General features: G+C 36.6%; 1 protein-coding gene and 1 pseudogene across 1 annotated transcript; both read left to right on the top strand.

The window, feature by feature from the left end:
* Nucleotides 1-3,612: 3,612 nt before the first annotated feature.
* LOC127128581 (OVARIAN TUMOR DOMAIN-containing deubiquitinating enzyme 3) lies at nucleotides 3,613-5,796 on the top strand. Its single transcript, XM_051057937.1, has 8 exons — nucleotides 3,613-3,693; nucleotides 3,773-3,932; nucleotides 4,238-4,325; nucleotides 4,563-4,626; nucleotides 4,790-4,895; nucleotides 4,984-5,038; nucleotides 5,385-5,438; nucleotides 5,544-5,796. The coding sequence occupies exons 1-8, from the start codon at nucleotides 3,672-3,674 to the stop codon at nucleotides 5,673-5,675; spliced, it is 681 nt and encodes a 226-aa protein (XP_050913894.1). The 5' UTR covers nucleotides 3,613-3,671; the 3' UTR covers nucleotides 5,676-5,796.
* Nucleotides 5,797-6,594: 798 nt separating this feature from the next.
* LOC127116437 (uncharacterized) lies at nucleotides 6,595-6,694 on the top strand (annotated as a pseudogene).
* Nucleotides 6,695-27,633: the final 20,939 nt, after the last annotated feature.

Here is a 27,633-nt window from a genome sequence, read left to right as displayed (position 1 = left end):
TTGGTTTGTTAAGACAATGCGTAGGATCTGGTGTTATTGCTAGGCATTGTTTAGATTTGTCCTCTAAAAGACAGTCTGATGGTTTGTCTTCTCCTGACTCTGCTTCTTTTATGCATTCATCGATGATATCCATGAAGTAACATGTATCTTCTATTGCAGGTGCTTTCAAGAATTGGGAAAGAATGAATTCAATTTTTTCTTCACCTACTTCGAAGGTGAGTCGTCCTCGTTTTACGTCTATGATTGCACCGGCAGTTGCTAAGAATGGTCTTCCTAGTATAATAGGTGTCGTATCATCTTCTCTAATGTCCATAATTGTGAAGTCAGTGGGAATGTAAAACTGACCTATGCGTACGGGAACGTTTTCAAGGATTCCTACAGGATATTTGATGGAACGATCTGCTAATTGCACAGACATTTTGGTCGGTCTTAATTCTCCCATCTCCAGTTTCTTACATATGGATAAGGGCATAACGCTAATTCCGGCTCCTAAATCGCATAAGGCTTTGTCGATGACAAATTTTCCTATGTGACAGGGTATAGAGAAGCTACCCGGATCCTTGAGTTTAGGGGGCATGTTTTGGATTATAGCGCTACATTCGGCAGGGAGTGTAACGGTTTCGCTATCCTCAAGTTTCCTCTTATTAGAAAGAATTTCTTTTAAGAATTTAGCATATGAGGGCATCTGCGTAATAGCTTCGGTAAACGGAATTGTAACGTTTAATTGTTTAAGGAGATCAACAAATTTTCTAAATTGGCCTACATCTTTGGTTTTAACAAGCCTTTGAGGGTAAGGTATAGGTGGTTTGTAAGGTGGTGGAGGTACATAAGGTTCCTTCTTTTTTAGGGTTTCCTTATTACTCTCTTCCTTTTCCTTAGGTTCACTTTCCTCAGTGGATTTTTCAGGGTTTTGGTTTTCTATCCTTGGGTCAGACGGTCCTTCCACTTCCGTTCCACTTCTCAATATAATTGCATGAGCTTGGCTTCTCGGATTGGGTTGGGGCTGTCCAGGGAATGTACCAGTTGGTGCAGCAGTAGGTGCTTGTTGTTGAGCTACTTGAGATATTTGCGTTTCCAGCATTTTGTTATGGGTAGCCAAGGCATCTACTTTGCTTGCGAGTTGTTTAAGTTGTTCGCCAGTGTGTATGTTCTGGTTTAAGAAATCTTTATTGGTTTGTTGTTGGGAAGCTATAAAGTTTTCCATCATGATTTCCAAGTTGGATTTTCTAGGGGTATTATTGTTAGGATTCGGTTTCTGATATCCTGGAGGTATAGATGGGGCTTGATTTGGAGACTGTCCAGGTGCGTATAAAGCATTATTACTCTTATATGAGAAGTTTGGATGGTTCTTCCAATTTGGGTTATAGGTATTCGAATACACTACTAGAATAAGTCATTTTAGCCTCCTAGTTTAGAGTCGGCCACCGACACGGACACTATTAGTGTCGGCTAAGCCTACACTAACGGACTCTATCTACGTACATCATTTAAGACAAGTTATTTTTTTTATCAGTGTCGGCAAAACCGACACTACTTGTTATGTTACCTTTGAAGAATGTTTGATTAATTTATTTAGAGTCGGTGTGACCGACTCTATCTAGTAGCATTATTTTTTAATTAGTATTTATTTACTTAGAGTCCGCGTAGCCGACGCTATTATTATAACATATAATTTTTCCATTTATTTATCTATAATATGTATATATATTTAAGGTTTAAGTATTTTATTTATTAAGTAGAGTCCGCTTGGCGGACGCTAAGGAATTTTCTATTTCTGACCAAAAATTGCGCGACAGCTTATTTCCCTCTTTCCTTTTCCCTCGTCATTTTTCACTCTCCCTCCATTTCATTTCACAACACGAAAACCCTAATTCCATGCTAAATCGTGAATCCGTTTTTTCCCAATTTCGTGAACCGATTCGTGAATCCCTAATCCGTGAATCCATTGAAGAATCCCTAATTCAAAATCCCTCGTTAAAGGGTTTCTGAATCATCAAAGGTAATGCATATTCGGTGAATCCCTAATCCGTGAATCCTTTTCGATGTTTATACATTTGTGTGCGTGGTTGTTTGCCCAGGCTGTCTATTCGGTGATATCTTGCTGTAGGAGGGAATCCTCTCCTCTTATAAAGGGTATTTGCTGTTAATGTTTGTTCGTTGATATGGTTTGTGTAACTTTGATAGCTTGATTATTTTAGCTCGCCAACTCTTTTCTTAACTGTTGATAGCAATCTGTCTCCTTCCACTGTGGTTTGCTTAATTTTCCTGTCTTATGTAGTAAATTGGTTTTATTTTCTTTTTCTATCTAGTGAAGAATCAAATTAGATTTTTTTTTCATTTAATCAAGAGCTTTATATGATTTTGAAAGTTATTATCATGGTCTGTAAATGATCGCTGAAACTCAAATTTGAGCAGGGAACCTGAATGTTTGATAGTGTTTTATGAAGTTCTAGGTTCTGAGTGTTTTATCTCTGTCCAACATAACCAGAATTGCATTAATTTCTATATAGTGCTCTAATGTAAAGTTGATTTGATGATGTTTACAATGATTTCTAATGCCTTGCTATTGCAAATCTAATATGATATTGGTTGATGTTTGCTCTATCATGTGTTTATGAAAGGTTTGAAAATAGCTTGTAAAATTCAATTATTCTACTGCCAGATAAAGCTAATGTGATTGTTTTTCCCTAAGAAAAGAATGTCTTTTAATTTTATTCTCAATTGATTTTGTATGTTAGTTCACAAGATTGGAAGGCAAGACTAAAGATTCCACCAGCTGATACACGCTATAGGACAGAGGTATGATTACAAACAATTTAAAGCTGTTATCATATATATTCCAAGTGATTGTTTATTTAAATTATGTATTATGCTTTGGTTTTGGTCATATATTTTGTTTAAGAATTGCGATCTTTGAGTTTGTCAGGAACAGTACGCATCCCTTGTTGGAGTTGATTCTCTGCATTGGTTTTAGCTTTCATTTTGTTGAGTCATGTCATTTTTAGTGCCCTATGGCCTGTGCTCAGTGCCTTTTAGACATTTTATTTGATATGCCATTTTTCAGTCATTAGATCATTACGGCTTAGAATTTAGAGTATAAACATGCTTGATGAGATATTTACATCCTCACAGTCTTTTTTTACTAACTGAAATTAACCTGCATAACTACATTCACATAAAACAAGGAGGGAAAATTTTACAATTTTCATTTCAGTTACATTCCACTTAAATCTCAATTTCGATTCAACTAACTTTTGAATTTCTAAACTAACTGAATTTACAATGGAATTTAATTTCAAAACAGAATTTGAGTTAAACATTTCACTCACCAAATCCACCTCTAACAGATTTTATAACTTCTCATAACAGATCCTAACTAACTAATAACCTCTAACAGAAACAAAATTGCTGCACAGTTTCTGTTATGAACTTCTTAGCTAATTAAGTGTTAGGAAATTAATTAGTTGAATGTGTTATTACTTATTAGTAATGTCAGCTGTGAACTATTGTTGAAAGTCTAATAGTTTGCTTCTGTTAATGTTAATGTTGAGTTGTTATGACTTAAATGAAACCATGATATGCTTAAATGAAACCATGATATGCTTTTATTGTGAACATAATAGTGTAGTGCAGTGTCGTTTTCTCTCCGTTGCAATTCCTTGTCAATTTTCATGGCGCAAAAGCTTCTCAACGGTAACTTCACAACTTCTCAACACTAACTCTAACCCTAAATTTTTAACACTGCTAATATTTTTGTTGAAACATGAATCAGAGGAGAATAATATTCTTAAGCAATTGAGAGATGGTACAGCAAAATTTGAGATTGTTTCTTCACCAGTTCCCTCCGTTGTTTCTCCCTTTAATCCCAATTCAAGCTTCTTCGGAGCTGGAAGTTCTAGCACTCTCTTTTTCGCTAGAATTGGTTCATCCATGTGAGTAATTCATGTTAATTAGGTTGAAATATGTTTTCAGGTTTATTCTTGTTTATATGTTATGCAATGAAATTCATTACTTTTGCACCAATGTGTAATTAGAAAGGAAAATGATATTTCTATTTGCCGCAAAGCCTAAGCCACTGTAGATGTGTTTCAAAATTACAGATTTGGTTGATACAGCTGAATATGTTGTGTAGTTTTGGCTAAAGAAAGCATCTTTATGAATAGTGGATCAGGTTTTGAACTCTTAATGGTTTAGAATTCTGACGATATGTGTTTGGTCTCTCCTTATGTCTTCATAGTGGTCGACAGTCGGCAGCAATGAAGAAACTTGAACGTTTTTCTGTTCACAAGGTTACAGGGGATGGGCGGTGTCTGTTTCGTGCGCTCGTAAGTTCCATCTTTTGATGCCTGTTAGATTTTAATACGGTGGAAAATAGACTTAGATGGTTTGGGTATTAGAGAGAAGACATGTAGATTATGTGGTTAGGAGAGTAGATTAGATAGAGAGAAGTCATTGTTATTGCTGGATTCATTTTTCTTCCTTCTTTGTAGCTACTTGCTGATTGGTTTTATTGTATCACACAAATGTAAGCTATAATGATGACAATTAATTCCACTCTTCAGGTGAAAGGAATGGCTTACAACAAAGGAGTTGCTCTTAACCAACGGGAGGAAAGAGAGAATGCAGGTGCGCTGATATATTGGCAAGAAGATATAGATACTCATTCGTTCATTATGTAACACAAAGCTTGTGCATGATAGTGTTGCTGGTTCAATTATTAAGCTGAGATGCTCATCTTACTTTGTTTTCTTTTCTTTTTCAATGTTTTGACTTGCCAATGATAACACAGATGAATTAAGAATGGCAGTCAAAGAAGCTATATGTGAAAATGTAGGAGATCGGAAATTATATGAAGAAGCCATCATTGCTGTCACAGTTGATGAGCCTTTACAACGGTATGTCTTTGAAACATTAACAGAAAATGAAGATCTTGAAGTTTTCGAATTTGTATCTAATGCCATGATTGGTTGTGTTATTTTGCAGTTACTGCAGGCGGATTGTGCAACCAGATTTCTGGGGAGGAGAATCGGAACTATTGGTTAGTGATCTTTGTAAAAGTCCTGCTTGCGTTTTATCTCCTAAGGAGTAAATAGTTTTCTATTTGATGTTTATACCAAGTTTAATGTAAGTTTTCTTAGTAGATTTCTAAATTACATAACAATTTAATTAATATCAACCACACTTCTTTCTATATCCTTCATTGTATTGCTTCAGCATCAATGATTCAACAGATGAAATCACAAAAATTATTCAAAAGATAACAGTTAACTAAATACTGTCTGAGTTGTTGCGAAAAAACAAAAAACTGAATGCAATCTGAACTGATGTGAACACCCGGCGAACGATAACTCAATTACTGACTTATGTCGTCCATATTCTTGCAGGTATTATCAAAGTTATGTAAGCAGCCAATTATTGTGTACATACCAGAGCATGAGGTATGCCTCAACAACAATACTTAGGTTTATTAATTAATATTTTATAAGGCTGTAGAATTTATATGCTAACATATCATGTTGTTTCTATGTAAACTAAAAATGCAGCATAGCGGCGGTGTCCGGGGATCTGGTTTCATTCCCATTGCAGAGTATGGAAGTGAGTTTGTAAAGGGTTCTAGCAGAAAAGCTGTGAGGCTGTTGTTCAGCGGTAAGAACCATTATGACCTTCTGTTATGAGGAATTGTATCGATGAAGGAGGAAAAAGAATTATAATATCAATATGATTCTAGTCATATTGCAAGTTCACTTCTGTTTTTAAAACTTATTTCCCAAAACAAAGTAGTTACTTTTTTTTTCATGTGTTATTCTGATTCTTTAGGATTATCTTATTTTTATTATTTAAAAAATTATATCTATGTTGACTTTAGTGTCGGTGACACGGACGCTATCTGTTGATTTTTTTTGTTGACTTTAGAGTCGGACCGGCCAACGCTAAACATAATATTGACTTTTCATGGTTTTGAAACAACATAGCGTCGGTCCCATTAGTGTCCGCTTTAGCCTCCGTCTCCCCGAGGCTACGTAGCCTCGGTGTATCTTTAGCCGACGTTACACAGTAGCTTCGCAACTTTTATTCAAGGCCCGACACCGACGCTAATCCGACGCTAACCACATATTAGTGTCTGTTTTTCCACCGTTAGCGTCTGTAAATGGCTGACGCTAAAAACAGTTTTTCTAGTAGTGATAGGGGCTTCCTTGAGCATAGTTTACTTGCTCTGTTTGGATTCCAGTCAAGAGTTGACATTCCGCAGGAGTGTGGCCTTGGATTCCACAGACCTCGCAATTCTGAGTTATAGCAACCACGGCTGCTGGAGGCGATACGTTTAAACTTTCAATCTTCTGGACCAAAGCATCCACTTTTGCATTGACGTGATCAAGGTTACTTATCTCGTACATGCCAGTTTTCGGTTGAGGTTTTTCCACTGTTGTTCGTTCGGTTCCCCACTGATAGTGGTTTTGGGCCATGCTCTCGATAAGCTGGTAAGCATCAGCATAAGGTTTGTTCATTAGTGCACCACCTGCAGCGGCGTCTATTGTTAACCTTGTATTGTATAAGAGACCATTATAAAATGTGTGAATTACTAACCAGTCTTCCAAACCATGGTGTGGGCAAAGTCTCATCATGTCTTTGTATCTTTCCCATGCTTCGAAAAGAGACTCGTTGTCTTTCTGTTTAAATCCGTTTATCTGGGCTCTTAACATAGCTGTTTTGCTTGGCGGAAAATATCGGGCAAGAAAAACTTTCTTCAACTCGTTCCATGTGGTGACTGAGTTGGAAGGAAGAGATTGAAGCCATCTTCTAGCGCTATCTCTTAATGAGAAAGGAAAAAGACGAAGTCGAATTGCCTCTGAAGTGACACCATTAGCTTTAACAGTATCAGCGTATTGGACAAATACGGATAAATGAAGGTTTGGATCTTCGGTAAGATTTCCAGAGAATTGGTTCTGTTGCACAGCCTGCAACAACGAAGGTTTAAGTTCAAAGTTGTTTGCTTCGATTGCGGGCGGAGCAATACTTGAATGCGGTTCATCTTGCGATGGAGTTGCGTAATCTCTAAGAGCACGAGCTGGTTCTGCCATCTCGGTTAAAGAAGGAAAATCTTTGAGATCAGGAAGGTCTATAGGAGGGAGATTGTTTTCAGCACGATATTCCCGAATTCGTCGTAAGACTCGGAGATATAGTTCGACGTCGTTGATTCGTAAATAGAGCGGTTCGCCTTGAGAGCGAGTGCGTGGCATACAAATCAACGAAAGAAAGAATAGAAGAAAAAGAAACCTTAGTCTCTACAGCGTAACGGAAGAGTTACGATATCGATTGAATAAAAGTCCCCGGCAACGGCGCCAAAAACTTGATCGCTCGACTGGGTGAGTCGAGAATGGGATACAAACTGCAAGTGCACAGTTCTATCGCGTAGTTTTAAAAGATATCGATCCCACAGGGACTTATGAATCGATATACCGTTATCTATAGTTACTACGTAAATCTAAGGTGAAGATGTTTGATTGTTTGGGGAAAAACTAAGAGCTAAACTAATGTCTAGATTAAATATTAATAAAACGGATATCGGTATGTAATTCGTCAAAACTAGGGAATCAAGCCTTTGTCGGTTTCTTGGTTTTAAAATGAATCGTTTCGGTTACCTTTATTGGTTAAAGGTTCTATCTCAAACTCTCGCTCTGTTGAATAAACCATGATTTTATATTAATGTTGCTGTCACTTATAATTAAGTCAAAAACCATATTTTGAAAACAATAAAGTTGCAGAAACTCTTTTTAAGAAAATACTGACCGTTTTAAACACCCTTATCTCAAACTCTCGCTCTGTTGACTTAGGTTATACAATTAAATCCGAATGCTTAACTCTCGTCCTCACATTCAATCTTTAAAAATACTTTTTGGAAAAGGTCAGAATTTAATTAACTCTAAAACTTGCTCTCGCCCTGATCTAGAATTAATGCCTAACTTACACTGTCCAGTTAAAATCTCAAACTCTCGCTCTATTGATTTTAACTTCTTTATGTCTTTTACTTTGGTAAAAAAATCTTGTTATTAAACCTGTAAGTTGAGACCATAAAAAGATTGATTTTGATTTTAAGTTTAGATAAACCGACTCAGTCTCGATCCCTTATTCTGCTTACTTTACATACCGATACCTAGGCAAATTAGCCAGACATGCTAAATAAACAAGAATTTATATCATGCATAAACAGACTCATTCCAGGCAGGCAATATGAATAAACAATAGAATAAAACATAAAAAATTAAATAACAATTAAAGAACCTGAATGCGTAATACAATGGTCTTGAACACTCCACCACAAGCCGGTAGGATTTGTTCTTGGATTCTTCACTTAAACAGTAAAATAAATCAAGGAAATAAAACTCGAATATAACGTAAGGTTAAATCCGGTATAAAGTTGCACAGTAGTTTCCGGTGTAGAAACTATTACGCGAAAAATATCTAAAAGCTAAAAACGGGGAAGATAAATTGCAAGGGAAAAGAGAAAGTAAAGCTTGCAAAAGAAATAAATAAAATGAACAATGCTGGAAAGGAAGAAAAATAAGCAAAGGCGTGAAAGGAAAATTTGGCAGAGCTTCCGCAAAACTGAGCGTGCAAAAACTTTCTACGGCAAAGAGAGGAGATGGCTATTTATAATAGCCTTGGTAACTGCCTTGCGTTTCCTACGAGTCTTCAGCATGGCTAAATACACGGCTTGAGAATAGGACACGAAATCCTCAACGTTACTTCCATTCTTCTGAGAGCGTAACTTGCGCCAAAAAGCTAGTGGACTGGTGTGACGCTCGTCACACCATGTGTGACGTCCGTCACAAGGCTACTTCGCGTGACGCTCGTCACAACCCTTGTGACGCCCGTCACAGGGGCAACGTGCGCTTTCTTTTGGGCTGGGCTTGGTCTTGGTTATTTGTTTCCTTTTTATTGCTTTTTACACCTCCTTTTCTTCCCTTTTTCACTTTTGCTTCAAAATGGGTACCTGATGTAAATAGAAAAGAAATACTGCATAATATCTGATAAAATGGGATAAATTAAAGTAAATGATAATATAATCTAATTAAATTAAGTCTTAAAATGTGATATAATTTCATGTTATCACTACTCCTAATTCATGGACTTGTGATTACTATCCTTGGCATCTTTGTAGAGTTATAGACTTAGAGTTAGGATCTTCACCTTTGCTTTGGGACTTGTGGTCTGAGACTTTGAAATTCATATGATACCTTTGACTTTGGACTTCTTTGTGAAGACTTGTCTTGGTTACTTTGAGTTCATCTGATACATGGATTACTATTTGCTTATTTTGATTGCTTGAGGCTTAATCCAAAGGAGGGAATTCTTGCTTGACTTATGTTACAAAGCTTGTTATCTCTTGGTTATATCTTCCTTCTTTAGCTTTTACTTTAATTCTTTAGGATAGTCTCTTCTTCTCCTTCCCCCTTCTTTAATTTTCAAAACCTTCTTGTTTTAACTTGAACCACTTTCTCAATAAACCTTGACTTTTTGTCAAGTGATTTTCAATTATTTTTTTAATAAATGCCAATTTATCTTAAGCATGTTTAGACTAATTTCAAAAGACTTAAAAAATTCCTAACTCATTCAAACCATTTTTGTGCCCATTGTGCACCTTGTCCTTTTAAAACTTTTTCTCAAAGCATTAGACATGAGTCATTTCCATAGTTGAGATATAATTCTCCTATATCCATATTATTGATGATAATTCTTTTCCATCTGTGGGAGCTAGTGGCATACTTGTTGATCCCTATCCAAGTTGGATCCCTTCTCATGATTATGCAAAGTTCTCATACTTGTGGGTGACTAGTTGAGTATTCTGCTTAAAATGACAAAATGTCTTTTCCATAAAAAAATGAATGAAAACAAACATTTTTGTTATCTTTACCATGAACTACGAGGTTTTGATCCTCCATTGCACTTTGTTGGTACGTAGGCATGAGACTTAGAATTCTTGGCAAACACCAAATCATAATAAAAATGTTTCTTTTCTCATCTCTCCAATATTTTAACAAACAACACCTTTTTCAAGCTAAAATGTATATATTTTCAAAGAGGTTCCCATGGAGTACCATGGATGTTTAGGGTGTTAATGTCTTCCCTTTTCAGAACTAACCCTCGGACCCTTGTTCTCTTTTTATTAGTTTTGTTTTAAAACTTTTTTGGGTTTTGTTCGTACTTTTTCCCTTTTCCTTTGGAAAGAATAAAAGCATGGCGATGACTCTTACTTTGTGAGTTAAGTCAATCAATAACTTAATCTCAAGTTTTTTACCGCTACAAAGGGTATGCCTCATGGAAACCCTAATCAGGGGAGATGTGGTCCTAATATGCATTGTGGCTTGACTTTCCACTAGATGGCCTCCAAACCCTAGTTTCATCTGATTCTCCTTCATGCCATTGATGCTTGATTCTCTTGATTGGTTAAGCTTCACCCAACATTCCCTTGTTCATGACCATTTATGTTGGTTTCTTGGTGTTGATTCCTTTCATTTTGTGCTTATGTCCATTAGTTTGAGTCCATGTACATGTTCATAGCCTTTCATCTAGATCACCATCATGCCTAGTGCATAGTTCATGGTTTTCTTAGGTCTATTTCATTCAAATTCTTTATCATGCCTTTGGTTTGGGCCATGGATCCTTGTTTAGGTCCTATTCTTTGTGCTTCTTGGTTCTTTCTAAGATCTTTGTTTTATGTTATTGGTTCACTCAATTCATGGTCTTGTCCATCATTCAAGTCATGGTCTTATTCATCATTCATGTTAATCCTAATCATGTTCAAGTCATACATTTCAATTTCATATCAAATCCCACATTCATTCATTACAATATGAAGTTCATATAATATTCAATGTTCAAATTCATCAATATATTCAAGGTCAAAGTCATTCAAATTCCATAAAAAGCTCATTTCATTCATAAATATCAATTTCCATCATTACACAATCATATAAATGTCCATTCCATGAGAATTTATATAGTAATCGAACTTTGACGAAATGTTGACTTTGGCCAACAATTGACTTTTTGGTCAACTTAGACCAAAGTCAACCATAATCCTAATTTCATCCCTAATTTTTCCATGACCATGTTGATTCTCGATTGATAAATTGAACATGTTGCTTATGGTTCCAATCTTGATGTCATGTTAAACCACCATCCTTCATGCATACATGGCCTACAAAACCAAGTCAAGGCAATACCAAGGATGTAGGAAGTCAGAATATGGCCAAGGATCATGCAACATGAACACACACCAAAGTCAGAATCAATGAAGAATGTGCCATTGCGATGATGCAAAACCATATGCCATGAAACATCACAAAAGCATAAGCAAACATGGCAAGGAACATGTCCAAGCATCATGCCAAGAGTACAGTCATCCTGCAGCATGTCAAGACCAAATGTAGACCTGCAAAACCTGCACCTAACTAGCCATAAACATGCACAAATAAAGTCAAATGCCAATCCAAAACTTGCAGAAACATTATGCCAAGTGCAGGCATGCAGTTAGTATTAAGCCAATGAATTTACATACTTGCTAAATTAAGTCAAAACCATAGCCAAAACAACAATCATAAGTCAGAATCACTTCTCAAAGCCATGAGCAGAACATAGGCCAAGTATTGCACTGCAGACCTACTATTACAGGACCATAAATAACTCAGGATCATGCACATCAATGTTGCTACATCTAGTCCAAGCCATAATTGCAGATGAATCTTACAGCAACATGCAGACTTGTACACATGAAGTTAACCAACACAGGCCCTGCATTAGTGCACATCAGAAGCATGTCCAAAACTACAAGCTGCAACATAAACTCAAGTAAAACATGAAGCAATGCACAACCACAAACCACACCTGCAGAACCACAAATCTGCAATTAATCAAGTCTGAAACCACAAGCCAAGGAACCAAAGCTAAACCACAAGCTATAAAGGACCCTGCAGAATCCATAGTAAAACACAAAACTATGAGTAATGCATGCATGAAACCATGACTAGCTGCATCACATCCTGACTAAACAAAATAAACCACAATATCACCTCAACTAACACATCAAGATTCAACTGAACAAAACGACAAACTGAACCACAAAACAACATACCATATCATCATTCACAACTAACATAACTAACCACATAACTAACTTAACCTAACTTAACAAAACTGCATAGCAAAAATAACGAATAAATAACATTCTCCGATGATTTTTCGGGGACTCCTCCTTTTTTTCTCCAATCCTTTTTCCTTTCTCAACTGAATCACAATCATTCATCACCAATCACTCTCTTACTTAAACATAATCAACAACTTCATCATTCATCAACATTGATTCATAAACTTTCCACCATTCTCTCACCCATAATTTTCATCTTCATTCATCATCCTCTCATTAAAATGACTCATTCTCAGCTCCAATCAAACACTCTCACTCTTTCAATATTCATCTGAACCCTAGCTCAATCATTCATAAAAAAATCTCATACAACCCTCACATTCATCACTCTCTCACATATTCAATATTCATCAACACTCATCTTCACCAATCATCATTCACTCAATATCTCACTCAATTCAGACTCAACTCAACAACTCAAAGAAACTATAAGAAGAAGATGAAGAAGAATTCGAGAAGTTAAAGCAGAAGAAAGAGAGATTCAGAGGTATTTACCAGGGAGCTCGTTGTCACCATCTTCGTCGTCATCTCAAGTAAGGTGCTTCTTAAAACTCCTCCTTTCGCTATTTCTTTGTTACCATGTTGTAGAGAGTTAGGAAGGGATTCAAAGCCCTAATTCCAGGGGCATTGAATCCCAAATTGGAGGGTTTAATTTAAGTTCTTAGATTTAGGGTTCTTGATTAGACTGTTGCAGTTAGGGGCTTAGGTTGGGATTTTCGCAAAATATAGTAGAGATTCTGAGAGAGCACGTCAAGGTGAGTAGGATGGTAGCTCCAATTTTCATTTTTTATGGCCACCACCGCCGGAGGCGATTTCCGGCACGGTGGGCCATGGTGGTTTCCACCTGAGTTCACCTGAGTTGTAATTCTGACATGGCGCATTTTTCCGCTGACATTTAAAATTCAATTTCCATTTTCAATTACACAGGTGCCTATTTTCCCACATGTTGAATTACATTCACTGCAATGTTGGTGATGGGCTTGTACGTTCTAGGCCTACCAATTTCATGACCATCACCCCAGTTTCGTTTCGTACCCCTCCCTGACCAGAAGGCCATTTCAGTAGGCCTAACACCCAGGGGCCATGTGCCCTTTGCTTTTACTGCATCCCAGTTTCCAAAATTGTACCCCCTGGCCCATTATATTAATTCATTTGTTTCTTGATATTTTCTTTTCTTCATGGTTTTTCTCTTGATTTTAATTTGTTGATTTTTAATCTCAATTGTTGTTTGCTATGCTTAGGATTTGATTTTAATTGTTAGGCTAATTTTCATGCTTAATTGTTCATGTAGAATTTAATTAGAATGGATTTAGATTTTAGACTTTTTTGGTAATCCCATTGAAAAATACCTTACAAAATAATTGATAAACTTATAATTGTTTGAATTGATTAATCTTGTTAGTCCTTGATATCTTAATCCATTAATATCTCGACCTTTTAATTCAATTAAAATGCCATGTTTAGGATTTAATTTGATTTCTTTACATTTCCACAGTAGTTCCATATACCATGCCTAATTCCATTTAATTGAATTTTTTCATATTTTTATTATCGTTATGAATCCAAATTGAAAATGATATTTAAATTTAATATGATGTCTTATCATGTCCATTATTTTCACCATGATCACTATATCCATATCATTGTATCATTTCATCATCATTTTCGCCATCTCATGATTCATTTCATTTATGTTAACATTTTAATTCCATTTGGTTCATATTGTTCAACTAACCTCATTTGTTTTTTGTGTCCACGTGTGTTCTTGAGATGCAAGTACATTCCAAACTATCCATGTCTTTAATTCATTCAATTGATTTGTATTGTTGGAAGTACCATGCTAATTGTATTTTTTAGGCATGGTACATGTTATAACTTCCTTAATTCATTTTCATTTCCATTTTTGTATTGCTTACATCCCCCATTGTGGGTTATATGCCACCCTCTCCCATGAAAGTGTAATAGTCTAGATTTATCTTTCTTTTATCGCTTTCATTGCATGCTAACTAAAACAGATAAAATTTAATGATAAATATATCTTTTCAAAAGAATAAAAACTCACTTGATCCAACGTCAAGTGTTTTTCTGAAGTTAAATCAAATCAATAAACGTGAGCGCTTGATCCAATGTCAAGTATCTCTTCCTCCATTCCATATCCTATCTTTATCCAATTATCATGCAATTCATTCTTATCCCATTCTATCCTTGATCCATTCTATTCATCAAACCATTTTAATAATAAAACTTGGATGAAAATAGGGTGTACGTACTTGTGGACAACAGTCAAGTATGAGGGTTGTCATTCGTACCTAGCTTGGGGGCCTGATGCTTAACTTCTGTTTAAAACACTTAATAAATAAACGTGAGTCCAAATCATTATTCTAAGATGGAAAAAGTGAATAGGATGAAGTTGTCATCTCAACTCACGAGTGCTCTGATTGTTGGTCGTACTTAGTCAGTGGTTAGACACTTCGCTTTCCTCTAAGTACTAATGGTTAAACTCACAAAACAAATTTCATAATTATAACCAAATCCAAGAGATCCTTCCTCCGTAGGGAACTCTTATACTATTAGGGTGGAAAAGAAATTCAATTTCCTGGTACTGAAATTGTTAACATAACTGGAATGGGAGGCATGACTCATAGTGGCCATGTATTCGCTCCAAAGTACACTCCTAGGGTGTATCCATCACCCACATTTGTCCCTCATAAGGAGAGGGTTCTTTCTGTTCATCCTCCGCATGCAGGGGCATCTGTTCCCACCACTCCAATCGTGACGACTATTCTAACTATAACAAAGGTTATTCCAGATAAGGTTGTAGAATCTGAAATTTCCAAAGGTAAATGGATGATAAATGAAGATGAACAGGTTGAGGGTCACAAGAAGAGTATCTCTTTTGAGGAATGCCAAGAATTCCTCAAATTGATAGAAAAGAGTGACTTCAAGATTGCTGACCAGCTGGGTCATACTCCCTCCAAGATTTATATTTTTTCTTTACTCTTGAGTTCAGAGGCTTACCGTAAAGCATTGTTTTAGGTTCCTGAATATTGCTCACATGATGCAGGACATCACGATTGATCAATTTGATGACGTGGTTGCAAATATCACCGCCAGCAGATACCTAGGATTTAATGAAGCAGAACTATCTCCCGAGGGAAATGGCCATGATAAGGCACTACATATTTCGGTCATGTGTGTAGACACCCTACTATCTCGAGTTCTTGTTGATATTGGTTCCTTGCTTAATGTGATACTGAAAGCTACATTGAGCCAGCTACAGTTTAAGGGACCCGAGATGAGGGCCAATGCTCTGTTTTTTAGAGCTTTTGATGGCTCTAGAAGGAAGGTTATCAGCGAGGTGGATCTACCTATAAGACCCCAATTTTGACCCTAAGATCCCTCATGCTATCTCATCATATGCACTGGCTTTGGGATCACACCTTGGCATCCTCCTTACCCCTCATCCATTGGGTTTGCATTGGGATAAATCACCAAGCACATTTGATTGTATCATAATGAAAAATGAAAAGTGAGTACATTTGATTGCATTGGGTTATGTTAACAATTTCAATATACTTGGAATTGGAAGAAATGGAGGTCAGATTCGTGCTCCTGAGCATATTTCCTTCAAAAATATGTACTCACTTTTCATTTTTCATTTGGTTCAGGGTGGACCAGTCCGGTGAGGTCCACCAGAGAAGATGATCGGAGCTAGGGCTCGGGTAGTGTGTTGGCATGGCCTGAACCATCTGATCTCATGTCCACGTTTTAATCTTGGGCCTTGTTTTGTTTGACTCATGTTACTACGCGTTTGACTCAGGTGTTTGGTACACTCTAGCGCGTGGCCATCAGATCTGCCACCTCAATTGATGAGGGAGATTTGATGGCCCTTGTTTTTTTGAATTTCTTTTTATTTTCTGATTTTTTCATTTAATTCCTTTATTTTGTTTAATTCATATTAATTTCATTTTTTTATCCAAAAAATATGGGACTTTCACCAAAAATCTTTAAATATTTTTCTCTTCCATATTCTGAATTAAATTTTTTTTTTGGATTAATTTTGGTATTTTTCATGAATTAAATTTTTGTGTGCATATTTTTAATTGTTTAAAAATACTTTTGAATTTTTGAAAATTGTGAAATTTTTTGTCTAAGGTCCTTTAACCTTGTTTAACCTAGGATAAATCCATTGGCCATTTATTTGGTGCTTTAAAGGGATTTTAGGTTTTGACCAAATTAAAATGCATTTTAATTCATTTTTAAATTGATTTTTAATTGATTAAATGTTTATTAATATTGTCGATCAATTTTTATGGTCTTGTGATGTTTGACTTTCTGCTTGGGCCTTGGTCAAGGTTGATTTGACTTTTGTTGGATCAAAACCATTTGATTTAGGGGATTGATGAAACGTACATTTCATCTCCCAAAATGAATGAATGGTTTTGATTTGATGAAATTCCTCTCATGATCAATTTTGTTTCTATCTCCCCCCCCCCTTCATCTTCATCCCTATTCTTTCCCATTACCTCGTTTGACCAATGGAATCTCTAATGTTTAAAGGCTAATTGATTCATCAATGACCTTGTGTCAGATGAATCAATACAAGTATGACTGAGATAGGCCCCTCCCTTTTGACTCTTCTTTTAGTGTGTCGTATGTTTTAGGAGTTTGGTTCTTCATACCAAATCTCTAACATGCATTAACACCTAAGTTTATATTGCCCGACCTCAGATAGTTGTGACTTCTACATAAGTCCAATTACGATTGCTTAACATAGAGCTAAATTTGACCCTCAAGGCATAACATTCTAGTAAGTGAGATTGTAAGTCTCCCATTCTTCATGGCATTGTGTGGAGACTTGACCTTTTTTCCTTTCATGGGAGCTTGTGGCATACTTGTTGAATTATCCAAGTTGGAGTCCTTCTCATGGAAGATGTCTTGGTTTAAGGATTCATACTTATGAGTGAATGGTTGAGTGTTCTCCAAAGAATGACTTAATCAATTAAAAATCATCACTAACACTTGACTAACTTTTGACTAACATTTAACTAACTCTTATTCATATTACTTTACTTTCACGTCCTTTACTATTATGCAATTTAAATTTCAGTCCTTTATCATTCATTGCCATGTAGGTTTCATATAACTTGTTTATGTTTATGCCCTTTTCACATTTCTCATTTGAGTCATGTCTTATGATTGTATATATTGTTTATGTGTTTTAATTTTATTTATGGTCTTAGGCCCTTAAAATACTTAATAACAACAAAACCCTAAAAAACACCTAGTGGACCGTTGAGCTTGATTTGAACCTTTGGACTTAAGTTTAGGCAACATTCCTTCTGCTAAAAGGACTTGGCCAATGCCAACATCTTGAGACTGAGCTACTTTGAACTGTGCTTTCATCTGATGCAAGACTTGACAATTTTTTGGGCTCATCTGCTACTCTGTCTTTGTGCTTAACTGTTATTTTGATCTCGTGTCTGATGTTTTATTCTAAGTTGATCAAGGAATATTTCATCTGATACATGGGAAGAAAATGAAGACTGCAAGCTATTGGAGTGCTTGCTTGGATGTGGCCATCTTTATTTGATGCCTTGATCTTCATGATGTCTGGATATTGCTCATTGCTTATTGGTTATTGCTTGATTAAAGTCCAAAGGAAAATGGGTTTCTATATGACATTCTTGTCTATTGGATTGCATCCCATTGGTCAAATACTTTCAACCCTTAACTTTTAAATTTTTTCTTACGATAGCCTCTTCATCTCCTCCCACTTCTTTAATTTCAAAATCTCTCCCCTTTTTTCAAAAACTTCTTTTCTTGTGATTTCAAACTTAGACTTTGTTTCAATAATTAGAAACTTTGGCCTTAGGCTATTGAATTTTCAAACTCTTTCTTAAATCAAATTTGTAAATAAACTTAATCATATTGACTTAAAATTTCAAAAGACAAAAAGAACTAACAACATCATTCAAACTTTTGGCCCTTTGTGCCTTTTCTTGTTAAACTTTTGTTAAAAGCAATTCACCAACTTAATTGAAATTTTTACCACAAACTACGAGGTTTTGATCCCTCATTTTAATGTTGGTACGTAGGTACAAGACCGAAGGTCTTGTCAATCACAAAAATATAATAAATGAATTCTTTTGTCACCCCCACACTTTATTTTTTCTCAAACATTTTTTATACTAAAAACATATGCACACATAAAAAGGGCTCCCTAGGAGTACGTAGGACACTTTGGGTGCTAACACCCTCCCTCTATGTAACCAACCCCCTTACCTGTAATCTCTAGCATTTTATTAGTTTTGATTTGAAAACTTCTTATCTTTGGGTTTTGTTCGTGAAGGAGAATGGCGATCTAAAACGCAGCGGAATTTAAAATTTTCTCCTTTAATGATCCTTACGAATGGGCATGATCAGTGATAGAATCGTTACCTCTTGTGGCGATCACGAACGTTGAACGATGACAACGCCTTTACTCAGTCCACACGAACGGATTCCTTCAATCTCAGTGCTAGCTGCTATGAATGAAGGCTTTGAGTGAGAGAGAGAGAAACAAAAATGCAAGAGTGACAATGCTTCTACCCAAGGGTTCTATTTATAGAACCACTTGTGTGGGCTTCAAGCTAAAAAGCCCACTTAAGTGTATTTTGGCCCATATATTATAATATGCCCAAAATTACTTAAGCGTGTGGTACCTTACCATTTAAGTGCATCGTACCTTACGGTGTTCCTTAGTTACTCTATCTCTCATCAAGCCGTCCTTTGTGTGTGACCCTGTAGGTTTTCGCGACGTTGGCAATTATATTAAATCACGCATTTAACATAATAAACAGTGAGCGGTATCTAGCAACACATCACTGCTACACAAGTCACGAAAATGTCATGTGATCTGAAAAATCCTTCTGTGATAATAATTATGTGTATAATTACCCTTTTGCCCTTATGTCCATATTGAACACAAGGCATAGACCGTGTCATCCTTGTCCAGTTCAATATTGGGCCCATAGACATTTATCCTGTTACGCAGGATGGGAAAATTCCATCTAGGTCACTCATGTCCCTTAGCATGCTTTGTGGAGTACCCATCAACAATCTTTATGGTTATCCAGTTACGGACAACGTTGGATCAACAATAAAGCACTCGACTCTACATCTAGGGTCCATAGTGGTTTCAGGTCGAAGAGTGGTATACACCATTATCACCATGAGAATAACTTATGACACTTTGCATAACATTCTATATAGTATTCTCATAGCGGGTCAATCCAGTATAAATATTACTCTTAATATTCATACCTATGTTTGAGACTTGATAACTCCTTATCCATGATCCATGAGATGTGATCATCAGTCTATAAACATAATAGTCTTCATGCTTTAATGTTATCCCACTTCACAATAAAGCTCGACTACGGATACTTTAAGAATAGCGTCCTTATGTTTAATGTGCTCTCATGATTAAGTCACACTTGATACATTAAACGGACTATCTATTCCAGGGACTTTATTAAACAAACATAATAAAGAAAAAGCCTTTTATTATTAATAAATAATTCGATACAAGTACCAAAAGTATTGGCCTCTAGGGCTTACGCCAACAATCTCCCACTAGCACTAGAGCCAATCAGGCATACCCCTAATGCCCATAGATATAGTATGGCCATCATGCTTCTGCTGCGCAAGAGGCTTTGTCAGTGGGTCAGCAATATTGTCAAGTGTAGGTACTCTGCATATTTTCACATCTCCTCTATCTATTATCTCTCGAATGAGGTGATAACGCCTAAGTATGTGTTTGGATCGTTGGTGAGATCTAGGCTCTTTACCTTGTGCGATAGCACCATTGTTATCACAATAGAGACCAATGGGATCCACAATGCTAGGAACTATGTCAAGTTAACTAATGAACTTTTTGATCCAAACAACTTCCTTTGCTGCACTTGAGGCAGCAATATAGTCGGCCTCAGTTGTAGAATCAGCAACTGTATCTTGCTTTGAACTTTTCCAGCTCACAGCGCCACCGTTTAAGCAAAACACATAACCAGATTGCGATCTAAAGTCATCCTTATCTGTCTGGAAGCTGGCATCGGTGTATCCAATTACAACCAACTCTTCCTGACCTCCATATATCAAGAATGAGTCCTTAGTCCTTCTCAAGTACTTAAGGATATTCTTGACAGCTACCCAATGGGCATCACTAGGATCAGATTGGTACCTACTCGTTGCACTTAAAGCATACGAGACATCTGGTCGAGTATATAACATGGCATACATGATAGATCCTATTGCAGATGCATATGGAATCTTATTCATGCGATCCCTTTCTTCCTTAGTTGAAGGGGATTGTGTTTTTGATGGACACAGGCCATGTTGCATAGGTATGAATCCTTTCTTGGAATCATGCATGTTAAAGCGTCTCAGCACTTTGTCTATGTACGTACTCTGACTTAGGCCAAGCAGTTTTTGTGATCTATCTCTATAGATTCTGATTCCTAATATATAGGCTGCTTCACCTAGGTCCTTCATAAAAAAGCATTTCCCCAACCAAGACTTTACTTGTTGCAGGGTAGGGACATCGTTTCCAATGAGTAATATGTCATCTACATATAATACCAGGAACACGATCATGCTCCCACTAACCTTCTTGTAGACACAAGGCTCATCTTCGTTCTTGATGAATCCATATTGTTTTACTGTTTCATCAAAACGAAGATTCCAGCTTCTGGAAGCTTGCTTCAATCCATAGATTGACCTTTGTAACTTACATATCTTTTGGGCTTTTCTGGTATGTCAAATCCTTCAGGTTGTGTCATGTACACATCCTCAAGAAGATTCCAATTAAGGAAAGCAGTTTTGACATCCATCTTCCATATTCCATAATCATGATATGCAGCGATAGCAAGTAAAATACGAATAAATTTAAGCATTACAACTAGTGAAAAGGTTTCATCATGGTCAACCCCATGAAATTGTTTATATCCTTTTGCAACCAGTCTTGCCTTATAGGTATGTACCTTACCATCCATGTCAGTCTTCTTTTTGAAGACCCACTTGCATCCTATAGGGTTAACTCCTACAGGAGGCTCTACCAAGGTCCAAACTTGGTTTGTGTACATGGAATCCATTTTAGATTTCATGGCTTCTAGCCACTTCTCAGACTCGGGACCAGTTATGGCCTCTTGGTAGGTCACAGGCTCATCTTGATCCATGAGTAACACATCACCTTGATCTGTTATGAGATATCCATATCTCTCAGGTAGGTGACGTATCCTTCTTGACCTACGTTGGTCATGTTCTACTTGAGCATGTTGCTCTTCCACAACTATTTGTGTTTCCTTCTCTAATTCCTCCATAGGTGTATCGATGCTTTGTGATTCTTGAATTTCTTCAAGCTCTACTTTCCTCCCACTGATTCCTTTGGAAATAAAATCCTTTTCTAGGAAAACTCCAGTTCGAGCGACAAACACTTTGCCCTCAGAAGGATTGTAGAAGTAATACCCTCTTGTTTCTTTAGGATACCCCACAAATAAGCATTTGTCAGATTTGGGCTCAAGCTTAGTTGAAATTTGTCATTTCACATAAACTTCGCAACCCCAAATCTTCATGTAAGACATATGTGGTTTCCTACCACTCCATATCTCATATGGTGTCTTCTCAACCTTTTTGGATGGAACACGGTTAAGTGTGTAAGCTGCTGTCAATAGTGCATGTCCCCAACAGGAGTTTGGAAGATCGGCGTGACTCATCATGGATCGGACCATGTCTAATAGGGTTCGATTTCTTCTCTCAGATACACCATTCCATTGGGGTGTTCCAGGAGGAGTAAGTTAGGACAGGATCCCACACTCTTTCAGATGGTCATCAAGCTCTAGTCTTAAATACTCACCACCTCGATCTGATAGAAGAGTTTTAATATTCTTACCTAGTTGGTTTTGTACTTCATTCTTAAATTCCTTGAACTTTTCAAAGGACTCTGATTTGTGTTTCATTAAATACACATAACCATATCTACTGAAATCATCAGTAAATGTGATGAAGTACTGAAAACCTCCTATGGCTGGTATGTTCAGTGGTCCACATACATCAGTATGTATGAGGGCCAAAAGATCATTAGCTCTTTCACCTTTTCCTGTGAATGGAGACTTTGTCATCTTTCCAATTAAACAAGATTTGCATGTCTCATATGATTCATAATCAAAAGAGTCCAAGAGTCCATCTTCATGGAGTTTGGAAATGCGTTTCTCATTTATGTGGCCTAATCGACAATGCCAAAGGTAAGTTGGATTCAACTCATTAGGTTTCATCCTTTTAGTATTAATGTTATAAATAGGCATTTCAAGATCAAGGACATATAGTCCATTGTTCATTTGTGCAGTAGCATAAAATATATCATTCAAATAAATTGAGCAACAATTGTTCTTTATTATAAATGAAAAACCAAACTTGTCCAAACAAGAAACAGAAATAATATTCTTGCTAATTGCAGGTACATAATAACAGTTCTCTAACTAAATTATTAAACCACTAGGTAAAGTCAATACATAAGTTCCTACGGCTAAAGCAGCAACCTTTGCTCCATTGCCAACTCGTAGGTCGACTTCACCTTTCGCCAAATCTCTACTCCTTTTTAGTCCCTGCACATTAGTACAGATGTGAGAACCGCATCAAGTATCTAATACCCATGATGCAGAAGTAGATAAATTAATTTCAATAACAAAAATACCTGAAGTTGAAGTCTCTACTCCATTCTTCTTATCTTCCAGGTACTTTGGGCAGTTTCTCTTCCAGTGTTCGGTCTTACCGTAATGGAAGCAGGTGCCTTCTTTTGCTATGCCTCCACTAGGCTTTAAAGCAGCAACTGTGGGTTTGGGTTTGGCAACTTCCTTGCCTTTCCCTTTATCACCCTGCTTGGTGGGCCTTTTGTTCTGTCTCTTTCCATTTCCAATCATCAGAATGGATTTCCCTTTTGACTTCAGATTTTGCTCAGCAGTTCTTAACATGGCGAGCAATTCAGGAAGAGATTTGTCCATATCATTCATATTGAAATTTAGGACAAATTGACTGAATCTATTTGGCAACGATTGCAAGATCAAATCAGTCGCAAGTTCCTTTCCGAGGGGAAAACCCAATCTCTCAAGGTTTTCCACATACCCAATCATCTTGAGCCCATGGGGGACCTACAGGTGCTCCCTCAGTTAACTTGCCTTGAAAAAGGGCTTTTGAAACTTCAAACCTTTCATGCCTTGCTTGCTCTTGATAGAGCATCTTCAGGTGTTCGATCATATCGAACGCTGCCATGTTCTCATGTTGTTTTTGCAATTCTGAGTTCATGGTAGCTAGCATGAGACAAGCAGTTTCATTGGCATCATCGACATGCTTCTTATAAGCATCTCTTTCTGCCTTAGGTGCAGAACTAGGAGGTTCCTCTCCAGGAACAGGTTTCTCCAAGACATACAACTTTTTATCATGTTTGAGGACAATCCTCAGGTTTCGGTGCCAATCCAGAAAATTTGTCCCAGATAATTTTTCTTTGTTAAGGATTGATCGCAAGATGTTGTTAGAGGTGTTTGTTGTCATGGTAATCTACATAAGAATTAATGAAAATATAAGTATCATTGACATATTTAATTAGGCCTTTAATTAAATATGCTCCCACTATTTTACTCAAAACAAATGACCCTCATCATTTGATTCGAAAAATCCCGTTGGAAGATTTTCTAGTGGGTCGAGATCCATATTTCACTTCGTTCTAAGTCCGCGTAGGCGGATTACACAAAACTAGGTTATTTAGGTAGGAACTCCTTCCAATTGTATCTAATACAACTCTCGAATATTTTATTTGGGTGAATAACTCCTTATTCCAATCCATCATATGGATCATTCCCAACTCTTGCTTCTAAACACATATAATCTTATTATAATTTGTTTAGTTAAGTTTGACCCATTGTTTTAACAATTGGATATTACAATTATCCCATCGCACCTTACTAATATAGAACATGCACCTCGCATAGGCAAAACCTACATTATCTGATACTAGTCTTGATGAGTGTTAAAACTTGAAAAGCATAAACTTAATATTTAGTTTGAGGGAATTTGCAATTATTCTGATCTCACCGGCTTATTTATCATATAAATCGTCTCTCACATGCATCAACATACATTCACATGCATCAACATACATATATAATGAAACAGTTGTGACCCCTAGCGCAATTGTTCTCCCAAGCCAATGAGAGAACCTAAGCTAACCTAATAACGATCTAAGCTTCTCCAAGCAAGATCTTCAAGGTTGTCCTCCTTTGGCACTGACTTCTTTGCTTTCTTCATAACATTACATTACATAAAGAAACTCATTTTACATACGAGGGAGTGAGATGAGAAAAGAAGTTACATTGAGAGATTAAAAGAGAGGCACGACACGCAGGTCATATTTTAAAACCCAAAACAAAATAAAGGAAAACTAAGGCCATAACCGATCACAACAAGACAATAATAAACACATTATTATTATTATTATCAATTTTAATTCTTTTAATCAATTAAAACCAAATTGAATCTCGACGACCGATCACATTACGCAGAGTTAGCCGAACGGGTGAATTTTGCCTTGCGTTAACCGGTTAACCATATACGTTAACCGGTTAACCAAATACGTTAACCGGTTAACACTGTTGAAAAACTGTTAGAAAGCTGTATTCCGTTTCGCGTTAACCGGTTAACCATATGCGTTAACCGGTTAACACTGTTCGAAAAAGTGTTTAGAAAGCACAACTCTTGTGCAGTCACAACCCCAATCGCATAACTCTCTAACAACACAACCCTTGTGCCATCACTAACCCTGATGCACCAATTTCAGACCGTCAAACACATCTCGATTGTTGATTCAGTATGATTGATCAACACGTCATTGCTTCACCATACTAATGTCGGATCAAGAAGCAAACGACCATTGATCGCTCAAAGGAAAACAACCATTGAATGTTTGAATGAACGAAACAAGAACACTATATCATATATAATGTATTTTGCATCAGGATTACTTATATCATATATAAAACTTGATCGATCTCAATTTAATCTTTGATTCATTCTGTCTTTAATCGTAATAATATAGAAAATAAACAGTTATCAGATTCATGGTTTCGTAAGTGGCTCTGATACCACTGAAGGAGAATGGCGATCCAAAACGCAGCGGAATTTAAAATTTTCTCCTTTAATGATCCTTACGAATGGGCATGATCAGTGATAGAATCGTTACCTCTTGTGGCGATCACGAACGTTGAATGATGACAACGCCTCTACTCAGTCCACACGAACGGATTCCTTCAATCTCAGTGCTAGCTGCTATGAATGAAGGCTTTGAGTGAGAGAGAGAGAAACGAAAATGCAAGAGTGACAATGCTTCTACCCAAGGGTTCTATTTATAGAACCACTTGTGTGGGCTTCAAGCTAAAAAGCCCACTTAAGTGTATTTTGGCCCATATCTTATAATATGCCCAAAATTACTTAAGCGCGTGGTACCTTACCATTTAAGTGCATCGTACCTTACGGTGTTCCTTAGTTACTCTATCTCTCATCAATCCGTGCTTTGTGTGTGACCTTGTAGGTTTTCGCGACGTTGGCATTATATTAAATCACACATTTAACATAATAAACAGTGAGCGGTATCTAGCAACACATCACTGCTACCCAAGTCACGAAAATGTCATGTGATCTCTGTGATAATAATTATGTGTATAATTATCCTTTTGCCCTTATGTCTATATTGAACACAAGGCATAGACCGTGTCATCCTTATCCAGTTCAATATTGGGCCCATAGACATTTATCATGTTACGCAGGATGTGCAAATTCCATCTAGGTCACTCATGTCCCTTAGCATGCTTTGTGGAGTACCCATCAACTGTCTTTATGGTTATCCAGTTACGGACAATGTTGGATCAGCAATAAAGCACTCGACTCTACATCTAGGGTCCATAGTGGTTTCAGGTCGAAGAGTGGTATAGACCATTATCACCATGAGAATAACTTATGACACTTTGCATAACATTCTATATAGTATTCTCATAGCGGGTCAATCCAGTATAAATATTACTCTTAATATCCATACCTATGTTTGAGACTTGATAACTCCTTATCCATGATCCATGAGATGTGATCATCAGTCTATAAACATAATAGTCTTCATGCTTTAATGTTATCCCACTTCACAATAAAGCTCGACTACGGATACTTTAAGAATAGTGTCCTTATGTTTAATGTGCTCTCATGATTAAGTCACACTTGATACATTAAACGGACTATCTATTCCAGGGACTTTATTAAACAAACATAATAAAGAAAAAAGCCTTTTATTATTAATAAATAATTCGATACAAGTACCAAAAGTATTGGCTTCTAGGGCTTACACCAACAGTTCGTACTTTTTCCTTTTCTTTTTAGATTTTTTAAAGTTTTGGTCAAGTATAGTTAAGTTTATTTACAAGTTTGATTTAAGAAAAGAAGGTTGAAAATGCAATGGCATAAGGCCAAAGTTTCTATCTTTTTGCAAAAGTGGTCAAAGTTTAGAACAAAAGTAGTTCACACAAAGAAGATTTTGAAAAATGGAGGGAGAGATTTTGAAATTAAAGAAATGGGGAGAAGATGAAGAGACTATCCTATGTATAAAATTAAAAGTTTAGAGTTGAAAAGATCTGACCAAATGGGTAGCAATCCAATAGACAAGAATGTCAATAGAAACCCAGAATTCCCTTGGACTTTTAGAATCAAGCAACACACAAATACACAATTATATTATCTTGAAGAGTAATGCATAAAATAAAGATAGCCACATCCAAGCTTTTCCACTCCATGATCTTCTCCAAAATAACCCATGCAACAGATGAATTCCACAAGTCACAGGTTCAAAATAACAACTTCCCAATGATCTTGTTGCGGATGAACTTAGAGATGTCTTCAAAGATGTATCAGATGAATTTAAAATTGGAATCACTTGGTTCTCAACAAGTTGGCATTGGCCAAGTCCTTTAGCTTAGGAAGGTTGCCTAGATTCTAAATCCATTGTCCAAGATCAAGCCAACAATCCACTCAATTTTTTTAGGGTTTTTGTTATTATTATGTACATTAATGGTCAAAGACCAAACAAACAAGAAAAGTACACAAACAAAATATATCACACAATATGGTCCAAATGGACAAAGTGAAAATTGCATTAACATAAACAATTAGAATGATATGAACAATGGCAAATGAAATAGAGTGCTAAAAGTAAATTGCACTAAAGGAAAGGCTTGAAATTAAAAGTTAGTAGTTTGTAGGTTAGGAGTTAGTATTGTTTTGTTTTTGCTTTTCATTTCAAGACATTCTTTGGCAAACACTCAACCCACTTATCACAAGCATGAATCTTTGAGCCAAAACAT

The sequence above is a fragment of the Lathyrus oleraceus genome, chromosome 1, assembly GCF_024323335.1.
Source record: "Lathyrus oleraceus cultivar Zhongwan6 chromosome 1, CAAS_Psat_ZW6_1.0, whole genome shotgun sequence".
Classification (NCBI taxonomy): Eukaryota; Viridiplantae; Streptophyta; class Magnoliopsida; order Fabales; family Fabaceae; genus Lathyrus; species Lathyrus oleraceus.
The sequence above is the reverse complement of the archived record's forward strand: the minus strand, read 5'-3'. Positions and strand labels throughout refer to the sequence as shown.

Bases quoted from the DNA above. Each gene is read 5' to 3' on its own strand.
- LOC127128581 (XM_051057937.1), top strand. From the start codon at position 3,672: ATGGCGCAAAAGCTTCTCAACG. The intron at 4,326-4,562 runs GTAAGTTCCATC...TCCACTCTTCAG, and splicing joins GGTGTCTGTTTCGTGCGCTC to GTGAAAGGAATGGCTTACAA. The intron at 4,627-4,789 runs GTGCGCTGATAT...ATGATAACACAG, and splicing joins GGAGGAAAGAGAGAATGCAG to ATGAATTAAGAATGGCAGTC.